The 23,757-nt window shown below is 43.5% G+C and overlaps 1 protein-coding gene across 3 annotated transcripts in view; it reads left to right on the top strand.

Annotated features, from left to right (window-relative positions):
- Window positions 1-13,468, top strand: part of RASSF2 (Ras association (RalGDS/AF-6) domain family member 2) — a 56,985-nt gene extending 43,517 nt beyond the window's left edge. For all 3 annotated transcript variants that reach the window (XM_010836431.1, XM_010836430.1, XM_010836428.1), the window contains exons 6-11: window positions 3,927-4,087; window positions 7,608-7,709; window positions 9,499-9,550; window positions 10,042-10,163; window positions 11,573-11,670; window positions 12,831-13,468. In XM_010836431.1, the coding sequence (XP_010834733.1) occupies window positions 3,927-4,087; window positions 7,608-7,709; window positions 9,499-9,550; window positions 10,042-10,163; window positions 11,573-11,670; window positions 12,831-12,900 (605 nt within the window). In that variant the 3' untranslated portion in view covers window positions 12,901-13,468. The remainder of the gene's footprint in view (window positions 1-3,926; window positions 4,088-7,607; window positions 7,710-9,498; window positions 9,551-10,041; window positions 10,164-11,572; window positions 11,671-12,830) is intronic.
- Window positions 13,469-23,757: the final 10,289 nt, after the last annotated feature.

Below are 23,757 nucleotides of genomic sequence, written 5' to 3'. Positions count from 1 at the left end.
ACTAAGGACCTGTATCCTCTATTCTCACGTTCTGAGTTTCCTCAGGGCTCACCATAGGGAGTAGCCACAATCTGATGGCTGCAAATGGCAAATAGTCCTTCCTTCTTGAGTTCCCTCAGGGCTCATCAGCTCACACTGGAGAGCTGCAAGTGCTGATGACTGATCTCCTCTTGGTTAGGAATTTGGCCAACATTTGGGAAACATTTCATAATCAAACTTTGTCCCCTGCTGCTGGCTGGGAGGCTCATCCAAGATCAGGCGAGCATTCTTGATATGCCACTCCAGGTGCTAAATTTTTGGTTAGGCCCTGTCAATAATTAAAGATTATCCAGATCTTCTGTCTAATTATGATCCAAGAGACATTCTCCCTTGTTACTTCTTCCCATACCTAGAATCACACTATTACAATTACTTTATGTAATAAATGTGGTCTGTTTCTCAAGATGTTTAGCCATAGACGTTTTGTTGGAAGCCTGGTTACACACGGTACGGTAAGAGACGATAATCTTGTAAAAAAGACAGGATATAAGTGATGCAGCTAGTAACATTGACAAAGGCTTAGTGCCGCAGGGAGACACAGAGCACAAACAACTTGGAAACAAAGAACAAACTAAAGTGATGATTAGCATAGCTAGTTGTAGTGTTAGTCGCTCAGTCATGTCCGACTTTTTGTGACCCCACGGACTGTAGCTCACTAATCTCCTGTCCAGGGAATTCTCCAGGCAAGAATTCTGGAGTGAGTAGCGATTCCCTCCTCCAGGGAATCTTCCCAACGCAGGGATCTAACCTGGGTCTCCTGTACTCCAGGCAGATTCTTTACCATCTGAGGCACCAGGGAGTCCAATTGCAATAAAATATCAAGTCCACAGGAGAGCCAGCTGGGGCCTCCAAATTTTGGCAGGATCAGATAGAAAATGATAAATATTTCAGCTTTGTTTGCAAAGGTATACTTTGTCAGCTTATTGTAGGTCATACCATGAAAGCTTTTTTTTTAAATTAAATCTAATATATTTCTCAAAGTCATAAAATTATAAACCATATTCATCAGTCCATGTACAAAACTTAAAATTGCCTAGTTAAAGATTTGAGTAAAATGCAGTTAGCAGGAAACTTGGTTATTTCTGTGACATATAACATTTTAGATAATGTATCAGGACATATCAGCCGTTAGGGATTCCACATAAATTTTGGAATATCTACATTAGTGGCATTTATCCATACACTATAACCTAAGGTTCTTCTCCAACCATTTGACAAGAATTTTGAAGTAATTTAACATATCAAATAAACTTAGTTTGACCTTCCTCTTTGAAATGTCTCAAAGATGTTCTTTTGAAGTATCTCAGAGTCAGCTGGAGCCTAAAAAAGCTTTAGTCAGATTTTGATATTTGGGAAAGTTTGTTAAAAATATCAAAAAGGTTTTAAAACACAGGAGGATCATAGGTCACTATGAAACAATATTTATTCATTTAACCAAAGTCTCGAAATGATTAAAAGAAAGCAAATATGGATCACCTAAGGGCCCAGAAACTCATACAACCTGTAATCAAAAATGAGCACTTCTAACAGAAAGAGATATATCAAATTCCAGCCCTATATTAGTTTACGTAACAAAATCCATTTACCTAGTCAACTTCAGACTAAATTTAGTTAATCCTGACCTTGTATAAAACTTTCTCAGTAAAATGTAATTTCATGCCTCATACCTTCTTCTCCTGTTTTCTTATTAACTGGGTCTTTTTTAACATTATTAACTGGATCTTCATTGCTGCATGCAGGCTTTCTCTAGTTGCAGTGTGGGATGGTAGGGGGTGGTGGTGGCTACTCCCTGTTGTGGTGTGTGGGCTTCTCAATGTGCTAACTTCTCTTGTTGCAGAGCCAGGCTTTAGGTGTGCAGGCTCAGTAGTTGTGGAGCACAGGCTTAATTGCTCTGCAGAACATGGGATCTTCTGGGACCAAGGATCAAACCCATGTCCCTTGCATTGGCAGGGACATGGACCACCAAGGAAGTCCCTCCTCATGCCTTCCTAACCTCCTCACACATTCTACCATACTGAAATGTTTTATTGTCTTCAGTAGCTTTAATTATATATTTAAATTAGAATTCCCAACTCCTAACAATCTTAATTTCTAGTGAAAACCAAGAGACAAATAATAGTTACCAAAATATGGAGAAACTATTTCAGATGATTTTTAGCTAAAGTTAGCAAGTTATTTTTTCTTGCTGACAAATTTGCAACAGGTATAACAAAATTTCCTTTAACCTCTATTAAAACTAGGTACAGTGAAAGACTGCTGCTTAATGTTGATGGCTCAAAGACATATCTATATTAATTAGATCAACAAACATTAACATAAGATATTAATTTAATACTAAATACTTTCCTGTTCACTGAACCTGAAACTAATTTAGCTTAATTTCCTTTGTATTTAGAATTGTTTGGTTTGTAAGCACTTACTTTTCTTTAAGGCAACTTAAACAGAGCTCTTTTATGAATTAACCTTAACACTGATATCCAAAGACACTTACTGAGATATACACATATCCACACAGACACAATAAGAAATATTATACTTTATTTTCCAAACTTAGTCGTATCAGATATCACAATACAGAACTCACTAGTTTGTAAATAACAGAATAAGAAAAAATTTAAAAGGCTTCTTCCTTTTTTACTAATATTTATGGAAAACAAGTCAAGTTCTAAATTACTTTACCCTTTTTTCAAAATTTGCATTTTAAAGAGATGGCAGAGATGAGGAGACCAGATAGGACATTTGCATCTCAAAGATACAGGGAAATTTCTCCTAAGATGACTTTGTTTCCCCTTTGTTTAATACTTGCCAGCCTTTTACGGGGTGGTATTTGGGGACTTCAGAGGGGAGGAAGGCGATTCACACGGAAATGGAAAAGCAATGGTTGGTAAACAGATGTTTGCTTGGCCCTGAAAAGACAGTATGACATGGGGTGAACTTTGATCTCTGTTTCCTTTACCACATTTAGTCCATATTCTTTGTAGATATCTCTGATGGTAGCTCTAGTCCTATAATAGGCCTGCTATCTTAAATCCTTCAGACAGTTAGGGGAAAAGTCGGTTTCTTCCTGAGTCTTTTTGGCTAAAAACTTATTACAACCTAAAAATTAAGGATTTTAGGGAATTTTTAGGACTTCAAGCCTGGGAGGCTGCATCTCAAGGAACCCAGTCTGAGAGAGCTGCTGCAAAGAATCCAGTGGTGGGGAGCTAAGATATATAGGAGTTTTGCAACAAAGGACAGGTGATCAGAAGATAATTGTTAATTTTAAAAACCCAGATAGTTCAAGTTAAGGAATTTAGTGCTTTTCTATGTAGGGGAAAATGCAAGAGTCTGGGCTCAGTGAAATCATTCTTTTAATATGCACCTCAGCTATCTGAGGCAAATATCCTGTGTTTTCACTTCCTGAATTTCTTCAGGGGTCACCGTAGGGAGTGGCTGCAGTCTGGTGGCTGCTAACTGGCAGGTATTCTTTCCTTCCTGAGTTCTCTCAGGACTTACCAGCTCACCATCGGCTATGACTGCAGTTGCTGATGACGGTGATAGCCTTTGTTTACTGATATGGCAGGTATTGTTCCATTTATCAGTCTTTTGGGTCTTGATTATTTTCAGCATACCAGTGACATTTGGGGGCGGCAAATTTTGCTACAATGGCAGTGGTAGAGCTGGGGTTTGAACCTGGGAGTCTGGCTCTGAAGTCTGTGCTCTAAACTTTGTCACTGCATTGCTTTTTGGTAAATTATGTATCATGTTTTTTCCCCAGCAAGAAATACTGTTTTTATAAAATATATTTTTGGGGAAGTTGTAGGTACTGTAGCATTGGTCAAGAAGTTACTGTAACTGCCACATCCCAGGTCCAGGCAGACAGAGCTCATTTCCTCTTTCCATCTCAGACTCCAGGGGCCTGAAGTCCCTACAGGAAGACACCCCACAGTTGATGCGCACACGCAGTGATGTTGGGGTACGTCGTCGTGGCAATGTGAGGACACCCAGTGACCAGCGGCGAATCAGACGCCACCGCTTCTCTATCAACGGCCATTTCTACAACCACAAGGTAGGGGAGGCAGGGTAGCACGGGGCAAGGGGTAGCCCTAGTGGGATCAAGAGCCCTTCCTGGGCAACTGCCACATCAGGTCTACAGACACCTGGGAAACCACTCAGTCTTTGGCTTGTGGGTGGGCTGCTGGCTCTGTTAGAGATCAGGAGCCCCCCCAGATGGTGGTGGTGTAGGAAAAACTGTGAGAAGATGGTTGTGTCCTAGGTCTTGGGTGAGTCCTTTGGGATGGGCCACCAAATGAGGGTCCTTGGCTTCACACAATTCAAGAGTGAGCCACAGTAGAGTGAAGGCAGGTTTACTCAGAGAGCTACACATTCTTCCATAGACAGAGTGTGGGCTGTCTCAGAAGGGGGAGGTGGACCTAGGGCATGGGGTCACCTGAGAAAGTGAGAGCAGTGCTGGGAGAAACACACTCCACAGAGAGTGTAGCCCTGGGAGATACACGTTCCACAGACAGAATGTAGGCCATCTCAAAAGGAGAGTGGTGGCCCCAGGGCAATGGGTCATCTGGGAATGTGAGAGCAGCCCTGGGCTATGGAGTTGGTTAGTTTTTATGGGGTGGATAATTTCCTAGTGGGAGGAATATTCTGACTATCTTGAAGAAGGGGTGGGGATTTCCATGAATTGGGGTACCACCCACTTTTTGGCCTCTTATGGTTGACCTCAGAACTGTCATGGCACCTGTGAGTGGGTCATTTAGATGCTAATGCATTACAATGATGCATATGGAGGTGAAGGTCTGCTGCTGCTGCTGCTAAGTCGCTTCAGTTGTATCCGACTCTGTGCGACCCCATAGACGGCAGCCCACCAGGCTCCCCCGTCCCTGGGATTCTCCAGGCAAGAACATTGGAGTGGGTTGCCATTTCCTTCTCCAGTGCATAAAAGTGAAAGGTGAAAGTGAAGTCTCTGAGTCATGTCTGACTCTTGGAGACCCCATGGACTGCAGCCTACCAGGCTCCTCTGTCCATGGGATTTTCCAGGCAAGAGTACTGGAGTGGGTTGCCATTGCCTTCTCCAGGTGAAGGTCTACTGGAAGTCAAATCTGCTGACGTCTTGCACCAACCAGTTTTTGTGGGATCCTGTTCACAACGGCTGTGCTGTTCTTTTAATGGTTGTGCCCTGCCCCCTTTGTTCCTGTCTCAGTGAGTGAGATGTGAGATGACCCATAGACAGCCCTCATCAGAATCACCCCCTTTACCCCCAGTCCACATGTTACTCTCTTTCTGCACCATGTGCCTCCAGCTACTATGTGGCCTGACTTCTCTGTGAGTTAAAGGGCTGCCCTGAAATAGAGCTGCAGGATTCAGGTTGATCTCACCTGGCCTGAGCCTATGGCATCTTGAAGCAGGGTTTTGGTTTCTGGTTAGAGATTGAGATCAGACAGCAGCAGGAAAATTGCTGAATCCTAGCCACTAGACCACCAGGGACCAGTGGCCAGTGACAAAGTTGGCCCATCAACTGTGTAGAAATGAATTTCCACCTACAGGCAGAAAGGAGTGAAGCAAGTAAAGTGTTTATTAGGAAGAAAGAGTACAGTATGTGTGGATAGACACCCTGGAGGGCTCAGAGAGAGAAGTTCACACCCTCACAGTAGTTTGAATCACTTTTATGGCGCATTTCTTCTAGATTTCCTTCGATCAATCATCTTGGTTTGCCTAGTTCTGAGTCAGTATTTGATATATCTCAGGGTCCTCCCCTGTGTGCATGCACATCTCTTAGCCAAGATGGATTTGATCTAGGAGAGGTACCCAGTGAACAGTAGCATGAAGTGAAATCTTAATTCCCTGCCCAGGAACTGAACCTGGATAGCCTGGATGAAAACCAGGAATCCTAGCCACCAGACCAGCAAGGGCTTGAGGCTGGAAGCTATTTTTCCCTGGCTCTTGCTCCTAGTGAAAAAATGCATGTATCATGGAGGCAAAAACTGTAAATGCAAGTACAGAGTTTATTATTAGAGACATAGCACAACAAACATGTGGGAGAGCGCACAGAGAAACAGTTTGTTTAGATGAGAAAGGCAGAGACACACACCTGGAGAGAAAGGGTGTGGGTGTCCTCCCTAATAAGGAGGAGCATACTTAAGAGGTGTTTAATATAGGGCAGTCCTTTTGGGTCTTTGTCTTCCACCTGGCCAACCATCTTGTTTTGCCACCCTGGCTAATTTGTCTCAAGACCTTCCTCCTACGTGCATATGTACATTTCAGACGAGATAGATTTTGAAGGAAAGCATCCTGGGAGAAGCAAGACTCATCATGACCTGGCATTGTCCCCTGACTTTTGACCCCCAAGGAGCCTTTATGCACATGTGCAGTGTCTCCTTTGCCTCAAAGATGGGAAATATATGGCCTCCTTATCCTTTATTCAAATAAGATTTAGCCCATCTCTGTTCCTGTCATGACTATTATCTTAAGGTAAATAGATAGGAGACAAAGCCTATCTATTTACCCTGTTTCTGTTATTCCCTTTGGAGAGCAAACATATCTAACCTGGAGCCCACCTATCTCCTGTCTCGGGAAATATGAACAGGAGGCTAATTGTAAGTGTCCAGCCTGAAGCCCACTTTTTCCTGCCCATGAAATGCAAACCTGAGACCAGTTGTAAATGCCTAGCCTGTGGTCCATCTAGCTCCTGCCTCAGATTCTAGTGAAAAGGCCTTGTGGGTAGTTGACATCATACCCCCTCCCTCTTTGACCTCCAAGGAGCCTTTTTGTGCATGTGCAATTGGGAAGGTCTCCTTAACTTCCCTGGTAACTCAGATGGTAAAGCATCTGCCTGCAATGCGGGAGGCACGGGTTCAATCTCTGGGTTGGGAAGATCACCTGGAGAAGGAAATGGCAACCCACTCCAGTATTCTTGCCTGGAGAATCTCATGGACAGAGGAGCCTGGTGGGCTACAGTCCATGGGGTCGCAAGGAGTCAGACATGACTGAGTGACTTCACTTTCTTTTTTCTTTCCTTAACTTCAAGATTGAGAAATATGTGGTCTTTTATCTCTTATCTGGGCAGAGCCCAGCCTTCTCCATCATCTTGCTTTTACAGAGTTTCTACTATTAAGGCATTTCTACTCACGGGGAGAAACTGTTCAGCCTGGGGCCCATCTGTCTCCCACCTCAAGACCCCAAGCTAGCTTCAGTCTTGCTATTTGGCTTTAATCTGGCCCTAGAAACAATTGCATCATGGAAGAATGATCACAGACTTCCTCCTGTTGAAGTTGTAGTGGAAGGTGCTTTATGTGTGTTTTGTTTGGATGGAGGGCCTTCCTTATCTGTTCCTCTTTCCCTCCCCAGGCCTGCAAATTGGCAGCTCAGATCCCTCCAGCCTGCTGTGGTGGGGTGGGTGCAAGTTCCTGAGCTAGACAAAACACAGGGCTCTTTGTTGACCTAAAGCCTGATACTTCTAGGTTGTCAGGGGCAGGGGACTCTCAGGAAGCACAGATTGAGTGCCATTGTCCTTGTCCCTTGGGTTGTAGTGCCCCATTCTTGTACATCTGCTCTGAGTCAGACTCTTCTGTTGACAGACATCAGTGTTCACGCCAGCCTATGGCTCCATCACCAATGTCCGCATCAACAGCACCATGACGACTCCACAGGTCCTGAAGTTGCTGCTCAACAAATTTAAGGCAAGTTCTCTCCGCTGGCTGTCTCAGACAGTGATGTGTGTGCCTTGGGACCCCCAGAGGTATAGGGGCGGGAGCTATGGAGAGTGTGTGTTGCCAGGGTAGGAGGGCACTGGGCAGAGAAGGTTTAGGTTCTTTAGATCCCATAAAATCAGCATCACCTGGGAGCTTGTTGGAAAAGCAGGTTTTCAGGTCCCTCTCTCCCCTGAATCAGGCCCACTGGAACGGGAACTCAGAGAGGAGGCCAGGGAACCTGTTCAACAAGGCTTACAGGGATTCTGATACCACTGAAGCCTGGGAAGCACCGGCCCTCAGGTCCTTCTCTACCAGAGAAGGACCCCAGACCTGATGACTGGATCAGGGCTCCATGTTCATATTGACTTCTGTGCATTTAGGGAAGCTACTTTAAAATATCAGTCTTTAATAGATGTGAAAATTACAGTGCATGGTGTTTTTAAAGTCTTGTTACTCTGTGTTTTCCACCATCACCTTCTAAGTCTTTTGGAAACCAGGTATTCTGATTTTTATAGAAGCCAGTGTCTCCTAGTGATTTAAGGCATGGGCTCTGGGTTTGAATCTCCACCCATCATCTGCTGGTTGGATGAGCTGGACAAGTGACTTAAAATCCCTGTGCTTCTGCCTCCCCATCCGTAAAATGAGGTTGGGAGCACCCATTGCTGGTGTCAACAGAAAAAATATTGCTCAACCTGAAAGTTGAGAGCTATGTATTTTTCCTATTTAAACAAAATCTTGACGTTTGTCTTGGAGTATAGCCGATTAACAACGTTGTTAACAGCTTCAGGTGAACAGCGAAGGGACTGAGTCACGCATGCGCATGTATCCATTTCCCTCAAACCCTCCTCCCCTCGAGGCTGCTACATAACATTGAGCAGAGTACCCTGTGCTATACAGTAGGTCCTTGGTGATTATCCATTTTACATACAGCAGTGTGTACATGTCCATTCCAAACTCCCTAACTATTCCTCCCCGCAGGCAACTGTAAGTTCATTCTCTAAGTCTGTGAGTGAGAGCTGTGTTTTATTTGGCGGATATTCTTAGGACTTCAAGCCCTGGAGGCAGCATCTCAAGTAATCCTGAGAAAATTGCTCCAAGGAGACAAGGAGGGAGCTAGAATACATAGTTTTCCAACAAAGGGCAAGTAGTCTGAATGTCAAAAGATTATTGTGAATTAAAGGAAAACCAGATATCTCCAGTTAAGGAATTTAGTGCTTTTCTAGGTATGGGAAGATGCAAGTGTCTGGGCTCCCTGAAGTCGTTCTTTGGATATGCACCTCAGCTATTGGGCCAGTGTTCAGTCTTTTCCCATCCTAAGTTTCCTCTGGGGTCACGTGTGGAGTCGCTATAGTCCAATGGCTGCTAGTTGGCAAGTACTTTTTGATCCCTTCCTGAGTCCTTGTCAGGACTCACTGGCTCACCATTGGAGGTGCCTGCAATCGCTGATGACTGTAACATCTTTCGTTTACTGATATGCCAGGCAGTATTTTACTTCTCACTGGATTTTCATGAGTATTAGATGAATTAAAACATGTAGAGTTTGTTAGAACTGTGTCTAGCATGGTGCAATAAATATTAGCTCTTATTACCTATTATTATTAATAAACTTACTTACCTGCCCCATATCCTCATCACTTTTAATACTGTAGATAAACAGTCCTCCCCTCAAAAGAGCCTATCATTTATTTAGCTTTGCAGCGTTCAAGAAGAAATGGCCACAGTTTAGATGTGTAAATATATGCTTTTAGTGAGTATCTTTTGCTCCTTCCCGATTCAGATTGAGAACTCGGCAGAGGAGTTTGCACTGTATGTGGTCCATACCAGCGGTGGTAAGTATAAAGAATACAAGGCGCTTAAAACTTTTAATTAACTCAAAATAGCAAGTTAAAAACAGAATCTCTCCCTCATTTGCTTAGTTCTTGGTTTTGGAAACCTCCAAATGTTGTTTGTCTTCAAGGCGGGTGGGCTCCCTGGGTAAGTTCACTGGGGAATGCCATATATGGTCAGTAAACAAACCCTAAAACCTAACTGCCTATAAAAAAAAGAACTGGATTTTCTCAAAGCACAGAGAAAACTATTTTCTCCAATGCAGCATCTTCCAAAAGGCTTGAGGCATGGAAATATTGCCGAGGGGTAGGGGAGCGGCAGCAGTTGCTTTGAACAATACCTGTTGAATCTCTCATTTACAAATCAGTTTCCTGACTTGTACGGCCGCATCGCCTAAGGTGTCGGGTCCATTTGAACCCCTGAGTTGACAGCTACTTATAGTGAGAAAGACCTCAGGCAACTCAGAGCTGCTCTTGGCTGTGTGTGGTTCCAGAGAAACAGAAGCTGAAGAACACGGATTATCCTCTAATTGCCCGGATCCTCCAAGGCCCATGTGAGCAGGTCTCTAAAGTGTTCCTGATGGAGAAGGACCAGGTGGAGGAAGTTACCTATGATGTGAGTCCCTTTTCAGTCCGATATCTGTCCCAGGAGGGTAGGGGGTGCGTTGGATAAATGATAACTGGGTTATAGCTTGGTTTTTTTGCCCAACTTTGTTGCTATTTCTCAATACTAGGTTTTCTTGAATGGTAATGATCTTGGGGCCAAGGAAAATTAATGTAGAGGCTAGGCTGAGGGTGTGTCCTGTGATAATTAATTGAAAGAATGCTCAGGCACAAGATGATTTCCATAGAAGGAATAAATTTATTCAGGCTTTTTGGTATACTTAAGGGCTGAAAAGTTTCTGCAAACCTTTTCTAAGCAATTTCAAGAAGTTAGCTGAGATTTTACCTTGAGCATTAGTCTGCTTTTGCTATAGTAACAAACATTCCCAAATCTTAGTCACTTAAAACAGCAAACATTTACTTTGTTGATCAGGATTCTGCAGGCTGGTAGCAGTCATTCTGCTCTAGATGTGGGTTGACTTCAGGTGGCTCAATGGTAAAGAAGTTACCTGCAATGCAGGAGACCCAGGCTCAATACCTGGGTTGGGGAAATCCCCTGGAGAAGGACATGGCAACCCATTCCAGTACTCTTGCCTGGAGAATTCCATGGACAGAAGAGCCTGGTAGGCTACAGTTCACAGGGTCACAAAGAATAGGACACAACTGAGTGACTTTCACTTTCACTACATTGTATGTCTTATTCAGAGGCCAAGGGTTCAGAGGCAGTGGCTACTTAGGTATGCTTCCTATGGCAGATGGCTGGAGTGCAAAAAACCATGTAAGCTCATTTAAAGCCCCCACTTGGATTTGACATATGTCACATCCACATACATGTTCCATTGACCAAAGCAAGTTGCATAGCTGAGCCCAACATTAACAGGGTGAAGACATATACTTCTTGCATAGAGAAGAGCTGATAGAGCAGGGTAAGGACTCGGGTGAGGACGGAAGAGTGGCTGGTGGGGGCCACTCTCTCACTTACAGCTTCTCAGGAGGAAGTTCACATTTGGATACCTGTTTGAGACTTGAGGCACAAATCATCATTCTGAACATGGTTCCTTAAATTCTTTTAGGGGAGATCAGAGGGGTTTATTGAATATTATGAGTTCCAGTCTTCTCTGCATGACTGAATTAAGAGAAAGTGCTTTTCTGTGTTTGACATTACCTCTCGTGGTATTGAATACATGAGATAAAAATGAGAAGTCATGAGATAATGTATTAAATATCATGTAGATAAAGCGATCTTTATCATGGACTCTGCCCACCTTGAGAAGAATAACACTTGGTTCCTGTCTTTGAGGAAATCCTGAATTAGCACAGAAACAGATTTCCCAAGCCTTTGTGCCATGAGAGAGATGCCAAAAAAAGTTGGAATAGTGCTGATAGGGGTCTTACAGCCCAGACTTACTTTTTCCTCCTCAGGTGGCTCAGTATATAAAGTTCGAGATGCCTGTCCTTAAAAGCTTCATTCAGAAGCTCCAAGAGGAAGAAGATAGGGAAGTCAAGAAGCTGATGCGCAAGTAAGCATGGCCCCTGGGGTGGCTGGTTGGATTCTCCTGAGGCCTCAATGAGAGAAGGCTCTGCTCTGGAGCCCTGCAGGGGCTATGTGAGCTGCTGCCGGGATCTGGGTCTTATGGACTTTGTTCAGGGGACTTCCTGTTGACAATGCCATATGTCAGGTGGGGACATGAAACTTGTATTGATGTGTTCATCTTTCTGCTTCTTGTTCAACTTCTCATTTTGATATGGGACATAAAAATATTCCAAGGATTTTAGGAAGGTTGTCTCAGTAATGGAAATTCACTTGAGCAGAGTACCTCTAAAATCCCTTCCTTGTATCTTTCCTCCTTTTTTTTTTTAAACATCTCTTCTGGAAATTGCATTTGAGTTGAAAAGTCCAGTACTAAAACTTTGTTCTAGGAAGGATTTTGTTATTTTTTTGTCATATTTAGTCACAAAGTAGATTACATTTCACAGAGATGGAAGAACAATTGAGGTTTTCTTGCCACTAGAGAATAAAGTCAATGCTTCATTTATTGTGTTGGTGATAAGTAGTATGATAGCAATTAACATTTATTGAGCACTTACTATGCCAAACTTTAAATATAGTTTTTGCTGTGTAGTGCAAAGCCATGTTCACTCTGTATAACAGTGTCCACTCCAGTATCTGAATTGCCATAATTCAGGAAAGGTATAAAAAACAGTACTTATCAATAAGCCATGGACCTCCATGCCTGGTAGTTACTATATCCTCTTTGGCAAAATGCAGATACTGATATTAGGTTGAACCATATGAAGTTGCCATTTTTGTAGGCTCCTCCAAATGGTAAAAATAATGGCAATTTCCTGTGGTCCAGCCTAGTTGAGGATTAGATGATCCTCTGTGTATAGTGCCTTAAGCATATTAAGCACTCAGTGAAGGGAACCTTATTACTGTTCATGTTATTTCACCTTCTCATTCTTTGTCAGATTTTCTAATAATTATAATAGTTTGGAGTGAGCCTCTTCAGCTCTTTCATCCTGTTGTAATGAACACAAGTAATGAAGTGGTTCAAGAGTGGGCCAGTAAGAGAAGCAAAGGGTTGACACATTTGGCCCCGCTGTGACCCAAGTGGTGGGGGAGGGTCCCGAGAGGGAGCGTGTTGCTTTCCGCTCTCCACCGCAGCTCTTCTTTCCCCAGGTACACTGTGCTCCGCCTGATGATTCGGCAGAGGCTGGAGGAGATAGCTGAGACCCCAGCAACAATCTGAGCCACTAGAAGAAGGGGATCCAGATGCTGCAGAGGCCATTGTGGCCCAGAGAAGACTCACAGGAAGCTGGATGCCTTCCACGGAAACATTTAAAAGCAAATCTTGCCAGCTTTCAAACCACAATGGAGAAGCCAGCAACTCCCTGTCCTTTCTTTCCCTGCTCCTTTCCTTCACTCACGAGGACTTTCAATTTTTATTATAAGGAGGACCCAAAATGTGCGTGCACACGTGTGTGCTCAGATGGTACACATCCACATGCCTACATGATAAATTCACATGCAGTTCAGTTCCAAGCAACCAGCACTAGGGCTTGAGGCTGGCAGATATGCTGCTTGTAGGCAGGAAAACCAGAGGAGTCACCGCCAATCTGAGGGGTTTTAGACTGAAGAAAAGATTTCTCCTCTCAAGTGCCAGGGAGCAACTATACATGTCTGCTCAACTTTAGAAGGAAAAGAAGGCCTAGCAAACTCACCGTCTGGGGCATTTATGTGTTAATAGGAGCTTCCCTGGTAGCTCAGCTGGTAAAGAGTCCACCTGCAATACAGGAGACCCTGGTTCAATTTCTGGGTTGGGAAGATCTCCTGGCGAAGGGACAGGCTACCCACTCCAGTATTCTTGGGCTTCCTTGGTGGCTCAGATGATAAAGAATCCACCTGCAATACAGGAGACTGGGGTTTGTTCCCTGGGTTGGGAAGATTCTTGGAGAAGGGAATGGCTACCCACTCCATTATTCCTGCCTGGAGAATTCCATGGACAGAGGAGCCTGGTGGGCTACAGTCCATGGAATTGCAAAGAGTCGGACAAGACTGAGCGACTTTCACTTTCACTGTGTTAATAGATAGTCCCTCTGTATACCTAGAAGGATCTGTGAGTCTGAGATCCTTGGAAATAAATTAATTAACAAACCATGCCCTCAAGGCAGGTCTGATGAAAAGAAAAACTATCAGTGGGGTAGATGCAATAAGCCCACAGGTTTTTACACTGGAAACTTTGATTGTTCTAAGTAACAAGGACGTGTCTGTCTGGATGCCAGTAAAGAATGGACTCTGCCTTGGCCCTTGCCACCCTGGCTACCTCTCAGAGATAAGGGGAGCCTGATGTTTCTCTCAGCATGCCAAGCTGTTGACCCCAATTCTTTGGTGCCTCCTGAGTTGAAAGAAATGTCTTATGAAACAGGTCTCACTCATTTGTATAAGGTGCTGACTGGCTGGCGAGGCTAGCGCCTAGTCTTGGGTGGCTGGGAAATTTTCCCTCCTTAGGGAAATGTGAAGACTTCTTGTAGAATGACAGGTGCCTGTAAGTTCAGTCCATTTGCACATAATCAAGGAGTCTTCCTGCACTTGGAGCTGAAGTCCTATGTTTGAAGTCAAGCCTTTAAACTTTCCAGCCACTATATTCTTGCAAGTTGCTCTCACCTTGTATGTGGAAATGGACTCTTAGGAATGAAGACTTCTGCTATTTACCAAGTATGGGGTTCAGAGATGCCTTTTGGACTGCCCTGTGATGGTGCATAGTTAGGATGGAGCTTCTCTCTCAGCTTCTCTGAGCATCTACCTGGGTGATCTTTAGAGACTCCAGTGGAGGGGAAAGGGCAAGAAGAGTCTGTCCCTTGGAGCCCCCATTGGGAAGATTGACAAGTAGCTCAGCCCCAGTACAGCTGATACTGTTTGAAGAGGGTTAGATGGATGGTTGGAACAGGGTGCTGGCTGTGGAGGTCAACCAAGCAGGGCCAGAAGCTCCTAACAGCAGGAGTCTGAGCCTTGTTGGGGTAGAACCCCCCATCTCTCCTCTACCTCCTCTCTGAAGATTTGGAGAGCTGGGCAGTTGAGGAAAGAAGAGCCACTGATCTGTGCCTGCAAGGAAAGTGGACCTTTGCAGCAGTGTTCTTCCTGCCCTGGGCACCCTTGCCCCCATCTGCCACTGTGGCTTCCAAGAAAGACCTCTTTAGATGGCTTACAGCTGTGGTTTCATTGTTGACTTTCAAGAAGATGGTATGCTGCCACCTGTCATTTTGCTAGGGGTCTCTTAGCAAGCTTACTGCCTCTCTGGGGATATCCACCAGCCTTGTGCAGGGTGGACTGGAATTCAGGAGGGCCTTAGCCTCCTCAGTGGGCTTCTGCAAAACACACAGAAAATAATAGGGGCCCAGGGAGAGGCTTCCTCTGTTATAGATGGGAAAGAACAGTTTTGTGAATACAAACATACTTCCTGAATTTTGCGTTTGAGAAATGACTTGGAAAACTTTTTTTCTGGTTATTTTTATTTTGAACGTTCAAAGCCTTTGTTGGCCCCAATAATCTTCTTTGAATGGCTTGGGAAAAATTTTTCCACAACGTAAATTACTAATGACTAACTTTTATTGGACAGCTGTTTTGGTTTATCAAAGTTCTCTTTAATTTGCACTAACATTATGATAGTGTTAAACATGGAAATGTTGCCAAATGTCAGTTTGCCAGGTCACTTTCTGAGAAAGTGATTCTGGGGTAGGCTTGATTTTTTTTAAAGATTGGGGATTGGGGTGGAATTAAGGGAAATCTCTTACATGATACATTCCACTTAATGCAGACCCCACTTTTCCATTTTGGCTCGCCCTGTTTAGAAATCATTTCTCATGTACTAATAACCCAGTCAGGAATTTTGGAAAGATTCTTTGAAACAGAGACACTGCTGTGATGCAGAGCTGTATTTTCTCACTGGTATCACATGGCCTTGCAGCGTTGAACTCCTGGGCAGATTTGTGTGCATTTATGTAAGTGTGTGCAATGAACCTGAAACCGTGTGATGAACAAAAGGCCAATTTATAGGTTTTTTTCCCTCACTTGTGAAAAGCGACATAGCCTCATCCGACTTAATCTGTTTCCTGGAGCTTATGTTATAAGGTGATCAAATGAAGGAAAAACTTGAGTTTATCTGATTGGTAATAAGGGGATCCAGTCCCCCAGGTGATGTTGGAATTAAGCACAAGGTAACATTCTTAGTAATCACATTAGTGAGAATGTGAGGAGTTAAATTGGAGGGGGAGGGGGAGGGGTTACCTTCAGGAAGAACTGAAAAGCACAAAATAGGCTTGACTGTGCAAACTGGTGAGGAATGCATACTGACCTCCGGGCTTTTGGATTTTAACTCTGAGTTGAGGCTAAGGTGGGAGAATCTGAGATTAGCCATCCCTGTGACAAATGCTGAGCCCGGAGGTTGAGGTTTTGGCCTGAGACTTCAAGGAATAATATAATTCACCTTTCCCTCCTTTCTACCAGAAACAAAACAAAACACTGTCCTAGAGACCTCCAGATAATGATATTTTGTCATCTATGTAGATAAGACTTTAGGACATAAAGACCAAAAAATAAAAAAGTCACTCAAAACACAAACCTTGTTCTCTGATGCAAAAATGTCTTGGCCAGAATTCTTTGGAGTTTGGGCAGTTATTTCAGGGTTAGGAGATTGGAAGGAGAGATGGATCACAGAAGGGGAAGAAGCTCTCAAAGAAAAGAGATGCTCTCTTTAAAAAACAAAACTGTTTCAAAGCTCTGTAGGACAGAGAACACGGTGCCATAGGTACATCTCCAAGAGAAATTTCTGTATGAACAAAGGAATTCCACAGGTGGCCCTACTAGTAATGAACCTGCCTGCCAGTGCAGGAGATCTCAGAGACACGGATTCAATCCCTAGGTCAGGAAGATCCCCTGGAGAAAGGCATAGCAACCCACTCCAATATTGTTGCCTGGAGAATCATGGACAGAGCAGCCTGGCAGGCTATGGCTCATAAGGGTCGCACAGAGTCGGATAGGACTGAAGCAACTTAACACACCAGCATAGCACCCAAACCATGATGTGAAGGTCTAGGTAGGAGGCAGAGATCTCCTTGAGCACCAATGCAGCAGTACAGATTCTCTAGTCAAGTCTCTACTTAAATTGTTTTACACAAAGTCTTCTTGTTGGAGGCAGATGAGATGAGAAATGATCTAGAGAGGTAAAAATAGACAAATGTGGCACCCTTTCTTTCTGAGGGAATTGACAGCATTTACCCTGTCACGGGAGGTTACGGCTCCCCCTGTGTTGTAGCCAAGCACTAGACATGGACAAGCTGTAAAGGGAGAAGCTCAGTTTACCTGTGGAGCCTCCCCAGCAGATTGCAGACCTGTTTTCCAAGCTGCTGGTTTCTGGTGTATAACTGCTAGTGTTTCTTAAGGGTTTCCCCATTTGATTTAGCTTTGTAAAGTATCTTTTATCTTAATCATAACTTGCTTTTCAAACAATGGTACATGACCTGGTTCAATGTTTGGTTCTGAATTTATAAACTGATGTGTTTAGATATCTTAATGTAACTTGACAAGTCCTCAGTAGGGAGCTGTGAATTTCTGTAACATCTTGATATGTTTTAAAGCACCTGACCTAGATCTTGTTGAATAAAGCACTCTCAAAAAGAATTTTCTGGTGGACGAGTATGCGTGTCTGCTGCATTATAGGAGGGTTGGAGATGGGACTGTGAAGGTGCATCTGGGAGAGGCTTTGATTTTCTTCCTTCAGAGTTTATGGTTTGAATGTGTTCGGACTCGGTTCGTTTTCCAAATAGAAAGTGAAATTATAATATTCCTTAGGAATCTTGAGTTCAGGCCCCTGGTGGGACCAAAAATTGTAGGAATAGCTGGGGACAGCTGTTCAATGAGGCTGGATTTTTGTCCTAACTCTACCCTGGGTTTTGGGGGGCCAATTCATTGAACCTTCTTCTAGGACTTGTTTCCTCATCTGTAAATGGTCAAACCACTCTCTTGGGTTGGGGACCTGGGTTTATCTCTGTTGATGGCAGCCCCCAGAGGTTGCCAAACCTAAGACCTACCAATTAGGGCCCAAGTTCCATCAGATGGTATGGGGGAAGGGATATGGTTAATTTTATGCACAACTTGGCTAGATCATGGCACCCAGATATTGGTCAAACACTAGTCTGGGTACTGCTGTGATGATATTTTTAGATGGGATCAACCAGGTGGCACAAATGGTAAAGAACCCAACTGCCAATGCAGGAGCCATAAGAGAAGCAGCTTTGATCCTGGGTTGGCAAGATCCCCTGGAGGAGGGCACAGCAACCCACCCCAGTATTCTTGTCTGGAAAATACTGTGGACAGAGGAGCCTGGCGGGCTACAGTCCATACGGTCACAAAGAGTCAGACATGACAGAAGTGACTTGGCATGCACACAACATTGAAATCAATAGACTTTGAGTAAAGCAGATCACCGTCTATAATGTGAGTAGGCCTCATCCAATCAACTGAAGGCCTTAACAGAAAAACACTGAGGGAGGGGGAGAGGGAATTCTGCCTCCAGTCTGCCTTTGGACTACAGCTGCGACACTGGCTCTTCCCTGACCTCCAGACTGCCAGCCTACCCTTGAGATTTTGGATTCCTCGTCTCCCACAATTGCATGAGTCAATTCTTTAAAGTAACACACACACTCTCTCTCTCTCTCTCTCTATATATATATGTATATGTACATATCTATATATGTATCTATCTATATATATATCTTCATCCTGCTGGTTCTGTTTCTCTGCAGAACTCTAACAGAGAGAGGTTGTGTAGTTGGTTTACAACATTTAAATATAAGATTGACAGTTGTCCTTCTAAGATATCTGGTCATGGAGCATAAAGAATGATCAGCATAATTTGGCCTCTAGAAAAAGATAACAACCAAGACTATATTTTTATCAGTGCCTCTGATCAATGCTTGTATATTTAGAGTTTTCACTCCAAGCAGCAGCTTTTTAGGTGCTGAATTAATTAAACTGAGTGAAATAGATGAGCAGACAGCTAACACATATAAAGCAGTGAGGTTTTTGTACTGTACAGTATGTGGATGTAGGCAACATAAACAAAAGATAAATGGTCCTTTTGGGGTCCTACTAAGACCTCAAGTCAGGCAGTAAAATTTATAGAAGTTAGAGTGCCCGAAGTCACCCAACAAATACTAATAGCTGCTGCCAAAGGAGTTGGTAGTTTCTGTCTTGCTTTATGAAAACAGATTTTATGAAATAATTTGTTGGTGTCTATTTTATGTAATGAAGCTATTACTAACTGGAGTTTGCTCTGAGAACAAGACTTTACTGTAAAGTTCTGAATAAATTTAAGTAGGTTTTCCTGGAACACTTAGGTGCAAGCAACCCTACTGAAAATTGAACATGGGTAAAAACTGGCAGTGCTCTTTTTGTTTAAAACCAAACAAAATAGGAGGTGGAGGGAATGCAGGGGGAAAAAGAGGCAACCAAACAAAGTAAAATTTTTTACTTATTATTTAAGTATGTAGTTGTATTGGAGAAGGCAATGGCACCCCACTCCAGTACTCTTGCCTGGAAAATCCCATGAATGGAGGAGCCTGGTAGGCTGCAGTCCATGGGGTCGCTAAGAGTCGGGCACGACCGAGCGACTTCACTTTCACCTTTCACTTTCATGCATTGGAGAAGGAAATGGCAACCCACTCCAGTGTTCTTGCCTGGAGAATCGCAGGGACGGGGGAGCCTGGTGGGCTGCCGTCTACGGGGTCACACAGAGTCGGACACGACTGAAGCGACTTAGCAGCAGCAGCAGCAGTAGTTGTACAACTATGTAAGTTAACTTTATCATAATAGTAACTTATAAATGTATATTTTATAAATACATAAGTTTAGCAGTTTTAAAACTATGGGCTCATTGGTAGGGGCTGTAAGTCCTGGTTGCTCAGGACAACTCCAGCTTATGTCTGTTACTCTAGTGTAATTATCAATAGCACCCCCTTTTTTTCTCAAAATGTCCCAGTGTGGGTGATAAATATGGTCACTGTGTGCATTGGCCAAAAAGCAGCTTATCACAATTTTAATACGTAAGATGTTTAAGAAAAGTCATAAATTAGAGTCTAAATGTTAAATTTAAATTTTAGAGTAGTGCTGAAATCTAAACCCATGTTTTGGTGGAAGGCAGACTATAACATGGATATTTTATTTATCACTATTTTGATAATGCTGATTTAAATGTTAAGTTGTAAAATTGAACACAATTCAAATTCAAACTCGTGACTTTCAATGTCACCCTAACTGTGTCTGCAGAACCATTTAAGGGATCAGGAACACTACTGAGAGAAACCTAGGCTCCCAGAGTGTGCATGCCAAGTCACTTCAGGCGTGTGACCTTATGGACTGTAGCCCTCCAGGTTTCTCTGTCCATGGGATTCTCCAGGCAAGAATACTGGAGAGGGTTGCCATGCCCTCCTGAAGGGGATCTTCCTGACCCAGGGATCGAGCCTGTGTTTCTTATGTCTCCTGCACTGGCAGGTGGATTCTTTACCACTAAGGCCACCTGGGAAGCCCCTCCCAGAGTGTAGTTGGTACCAAAGTTTGGATCAAAGGAACAGGACAAGCATGGGTTGTCTTATTAATGTAAATAATTATGTCTTAGAGATGTCTGAAGTGTAATTTCAGGAACAAACTGCTGATGAGAACTCCCACACATATTGAATGTCTGGACTGTAAAAAGCCTGGAATCCAAAATGACCCCAAGGAAAGATTTTTAAAGGCAAGGGACATATTTACAGAAATGTAATGAGTTAAATTGTTAAAGTTCCTTTTCCAAATTTTGGCAATAGCAAGAGTCATCACAAAAATTAATATTAGTAGTCTCACCAGAATCCTTTAGTTAACTAACCTCAGTCACATCCAACACTTTGTGATCCCATGGACTGCAGCCTGCCAGGCTCCTCTTTTCATGGAATTCTCCAGGCAAGAATACTAGAGTGTGTAGCCTTTCCTTTCTCCAGGGGATCTTCCCAATCCAGGGATCCAACCTGGGTCTCCTAAATTGCAGGCAGATTCTTTACCATCTGAGCCACCAGGGAAGCCCCTTAGTTAACTCAGCAGAAAGAACAAACTACAACATCCATGACCCACTGAAAGAAAACAAGTAGAAGCTGAATTTAAAATGATCATAATAGGACTTCTCTGGTGGCCCAGTGCAGGGGACATGGCTTCTATCCTCGGTCCACAAAGATTACACAAGGCAACTGAGCCCCTGTGCTGGTTCACAAATCACACTCTGAACAAGGTGAGAAGCCACATAAACCCAAAGGATCCTAAGAAAACTAAAACTACCCTATAAAATACCCTCAAAGATCCTAAACAAAACTAAACCCTAAATCCTAAACAACACAAAACATCCTCAAGTTTCTTAAATGATGCTTAAAATCTTAAGCCCCAAATTACCTAAACTAACTCAAACAACTCTACATGACCTAAGGATCATAATAGACTCTAAAAAATCTTAAGCTTCATACCTCCCTAAAGCTCCTTAAAAAATTCACATTTGCTTTAAATCTATTTTAATGAATTTAAATCTATTTTAATAGATCCAAACCCTTTCAGTCCAAAAGGCCATTAAAAAAACCCCAAGAAATCCTAAATATGCTTATATTCTAGATTCCCTAAACAATTCTAATTGATCCAAAATTATCCTGTGCTTGCTAAGTCACTTCAGTCATGTCTGACTCTTAGTGAGTCCATAGTACTATAGCCTGGCAGGCTCCTCTGTCCATGGGACTTTCCAGGTAATACCGAGGTGGGTTGCCATGCCCTCATCCAGGGTATCTTCCCGACCCAGGGATCAAACCCGTGTCTCCTGTGTCTCCTGCATTGCAGGTGGATTCTTTACCACTGAGCTACCAGGGAAGCCCCTTTGTAAGTGCTTGCTGATAGGATACAACCCATCCTCCTCATCTAGGAACCTGGATGCCCCAGGGCCCTAAAAGGTGGGGAGGCTGAAGAACATCCCTCTCTCCTGAGCAGGGGAGTGCCTCTTCTCTACAAGGAAAGTCTTGTAGGCGTCTGGTTGCATGGCCGACCAAAGGCCCAAGTGGTCCTTTTCACATCAGTGACTCCATACTGGCTACACATTCTGGCATCTTCAAACCAATGACTTGGTCAGCTTTGACAGGTCCTGTCAAGAGCTAATGCTCTATCTCTTGCCCATTTGGAGCTTCTGTTAGGACCAGCAAGGTCATTTTGCTCAGGTTCAAATTAATGAAGTGCCTTAAATGTCTGCTTTTGACATTATCACTAGATGACACACAATTGTGTTTTAGTTTGGATTCAAACTTAGTTTGGGAGTTGATTCCGCAGACGAGGTGGAATAGGAAAGTGTGATAGGAAAGGGAAGGAAAGGAAGGAAGCCAATACACGGTTTGTTATTAAGTTACCACTTGGGCAACTGCAGCTCAATCCTACTGAAGACCTTTGGCAACACTGTAGAGTGCACCTCAGAGTTCCCCCACTGCAGGGCGAGACAGCCGGGGTATTTAAATACCAACCTTCATCAGGCAATGGTAGAGGGCTGCTCTTGGGGGAGGAGGGAGCCATTCATTGCCTAAGCACATCAGCTTGCAGTGTACACAGGGAGCACAGACTCTGGTGGCCAAAGAACGCAGGTGCTGGCTGTTAATGATCAGGTGTGTGTACACAGAAACAAGTGACATGAACACTATCTCCTACATGAAGTCATTGTATCTGTATATGTTAAAAGCAACAATTTGTTCGATGTAAATATTAAAGCTATTCCACAGCACAGGTTTGTAAACTTGTTTCTTCATTCTCCATCTTACAATTTCCTGGATGTCCTAAAAAGAAAGGCTTTTCTCCTTCACTCCAGGAATTTATCTAGGGTCCATATTCCACCATAATATCTTCCTTTCAAAATCTTTAAGCACATTTGCAAGGATCTTTTTTCCATATAAGATAACATTTATAGGTTCCAGGGATCAGGACCTTATATTTTGGGCATCATTTTTCAATCTACAGAACTATGGAAAGCCTGAGCTACTTTGGAAACAGTGAAGTTAGACACAAATGTTGCCCGTAGTTGGTTGCATGATCCTGTTTAGCAGATTAGAAAATGTATAACTTTGAAGCCTGGAATAACGCCCAGTCACGAGAAACAAAGTCCAAGAGAAACAAGGTCAAAGCAGGGCTGACCCCAGACCTCCAACTCCTAGGATCCATACTTCCTGAAGCTCATTCCCTTCTTCTAGGCCATCTCCAAGCTACCATATAATTGTCAGTAAAAGCAATTAGTGACCTAAGGAAGCTTTGGTTCTTTTGCTTTGTCATTCATTTAACACTGGAATCAATTAAGATCCCAGACAGAGAAAGATGAGAAAGAGGGTGTTTTTTGGAAAGACAGTGTGTCTCAGGGGAGGAGCCCTTCTCTATGTAAGCCTGAATGACATGCTGAAATTGCCCCTCTATTTTCTTGCTCCTGCCCAGAAGTTAGTTCCAACTTATTTCACTTTGGTGAGATCGCTTCCATTCTCAGATGACAACAGATGGCCCCATCTCAGATATCCAGCTTAGCTTTTCTTTCTCCAAGTCATTTAGATGTTTGGAGTGGCAGCTTTCAGTTGGTTTTCTTCATTCTGAGAGTGCACAGCTGACAACCCAAAGGTATCTACCAGACAGAAACAATGAGGAGTGCAGGCATTTTGGGGACACACTGCTGATATTTCAGTCACCTGACCATATGAGAGAAACCCTTTGCCTTACAGACTTGTGGATTAATTTATGCACCATATGGACCAACCAGGCACCTGTATCCTGGAACACTGGACTTCCCAGGCTGTGTCTACAAGATGGCTGCTGGACTCCTAGGAGTGGGCATACAGGGAGCTCAGGTCAGTGGTTGGGCAGTGCCCTTCCTGCTGATGGCATTCGACCTTGTCCCTATTCTTCTGACTCACTTTTCAACTGTGTTCCTGGGGCTCATTTCAGGAGGCATATATTGGTGCCCACTTGTGGAATACTCCAGGCCTTGGAGCCCTCCAGGTGAACCTGGATCTTTCTGACTCCTCTA

Source organism: Bison bison, unplaced genomic scaffold, assembly GCF_000754665.1.
Source record: "Bison bison bison isolate TAMUID 2011002044 unplaced genomic scaffold, Bison_UMD1.0 scf7180017864063, whole genome shotgun sequence".
NCBI lineage: Eukaryota > Metazoa > Chordata > Mammalia > Artiodactyla > Bovidae > Bison > Bison bison.
This window is presented reverse-complemented; position numbering and strand designations above follow the sequence as displayed.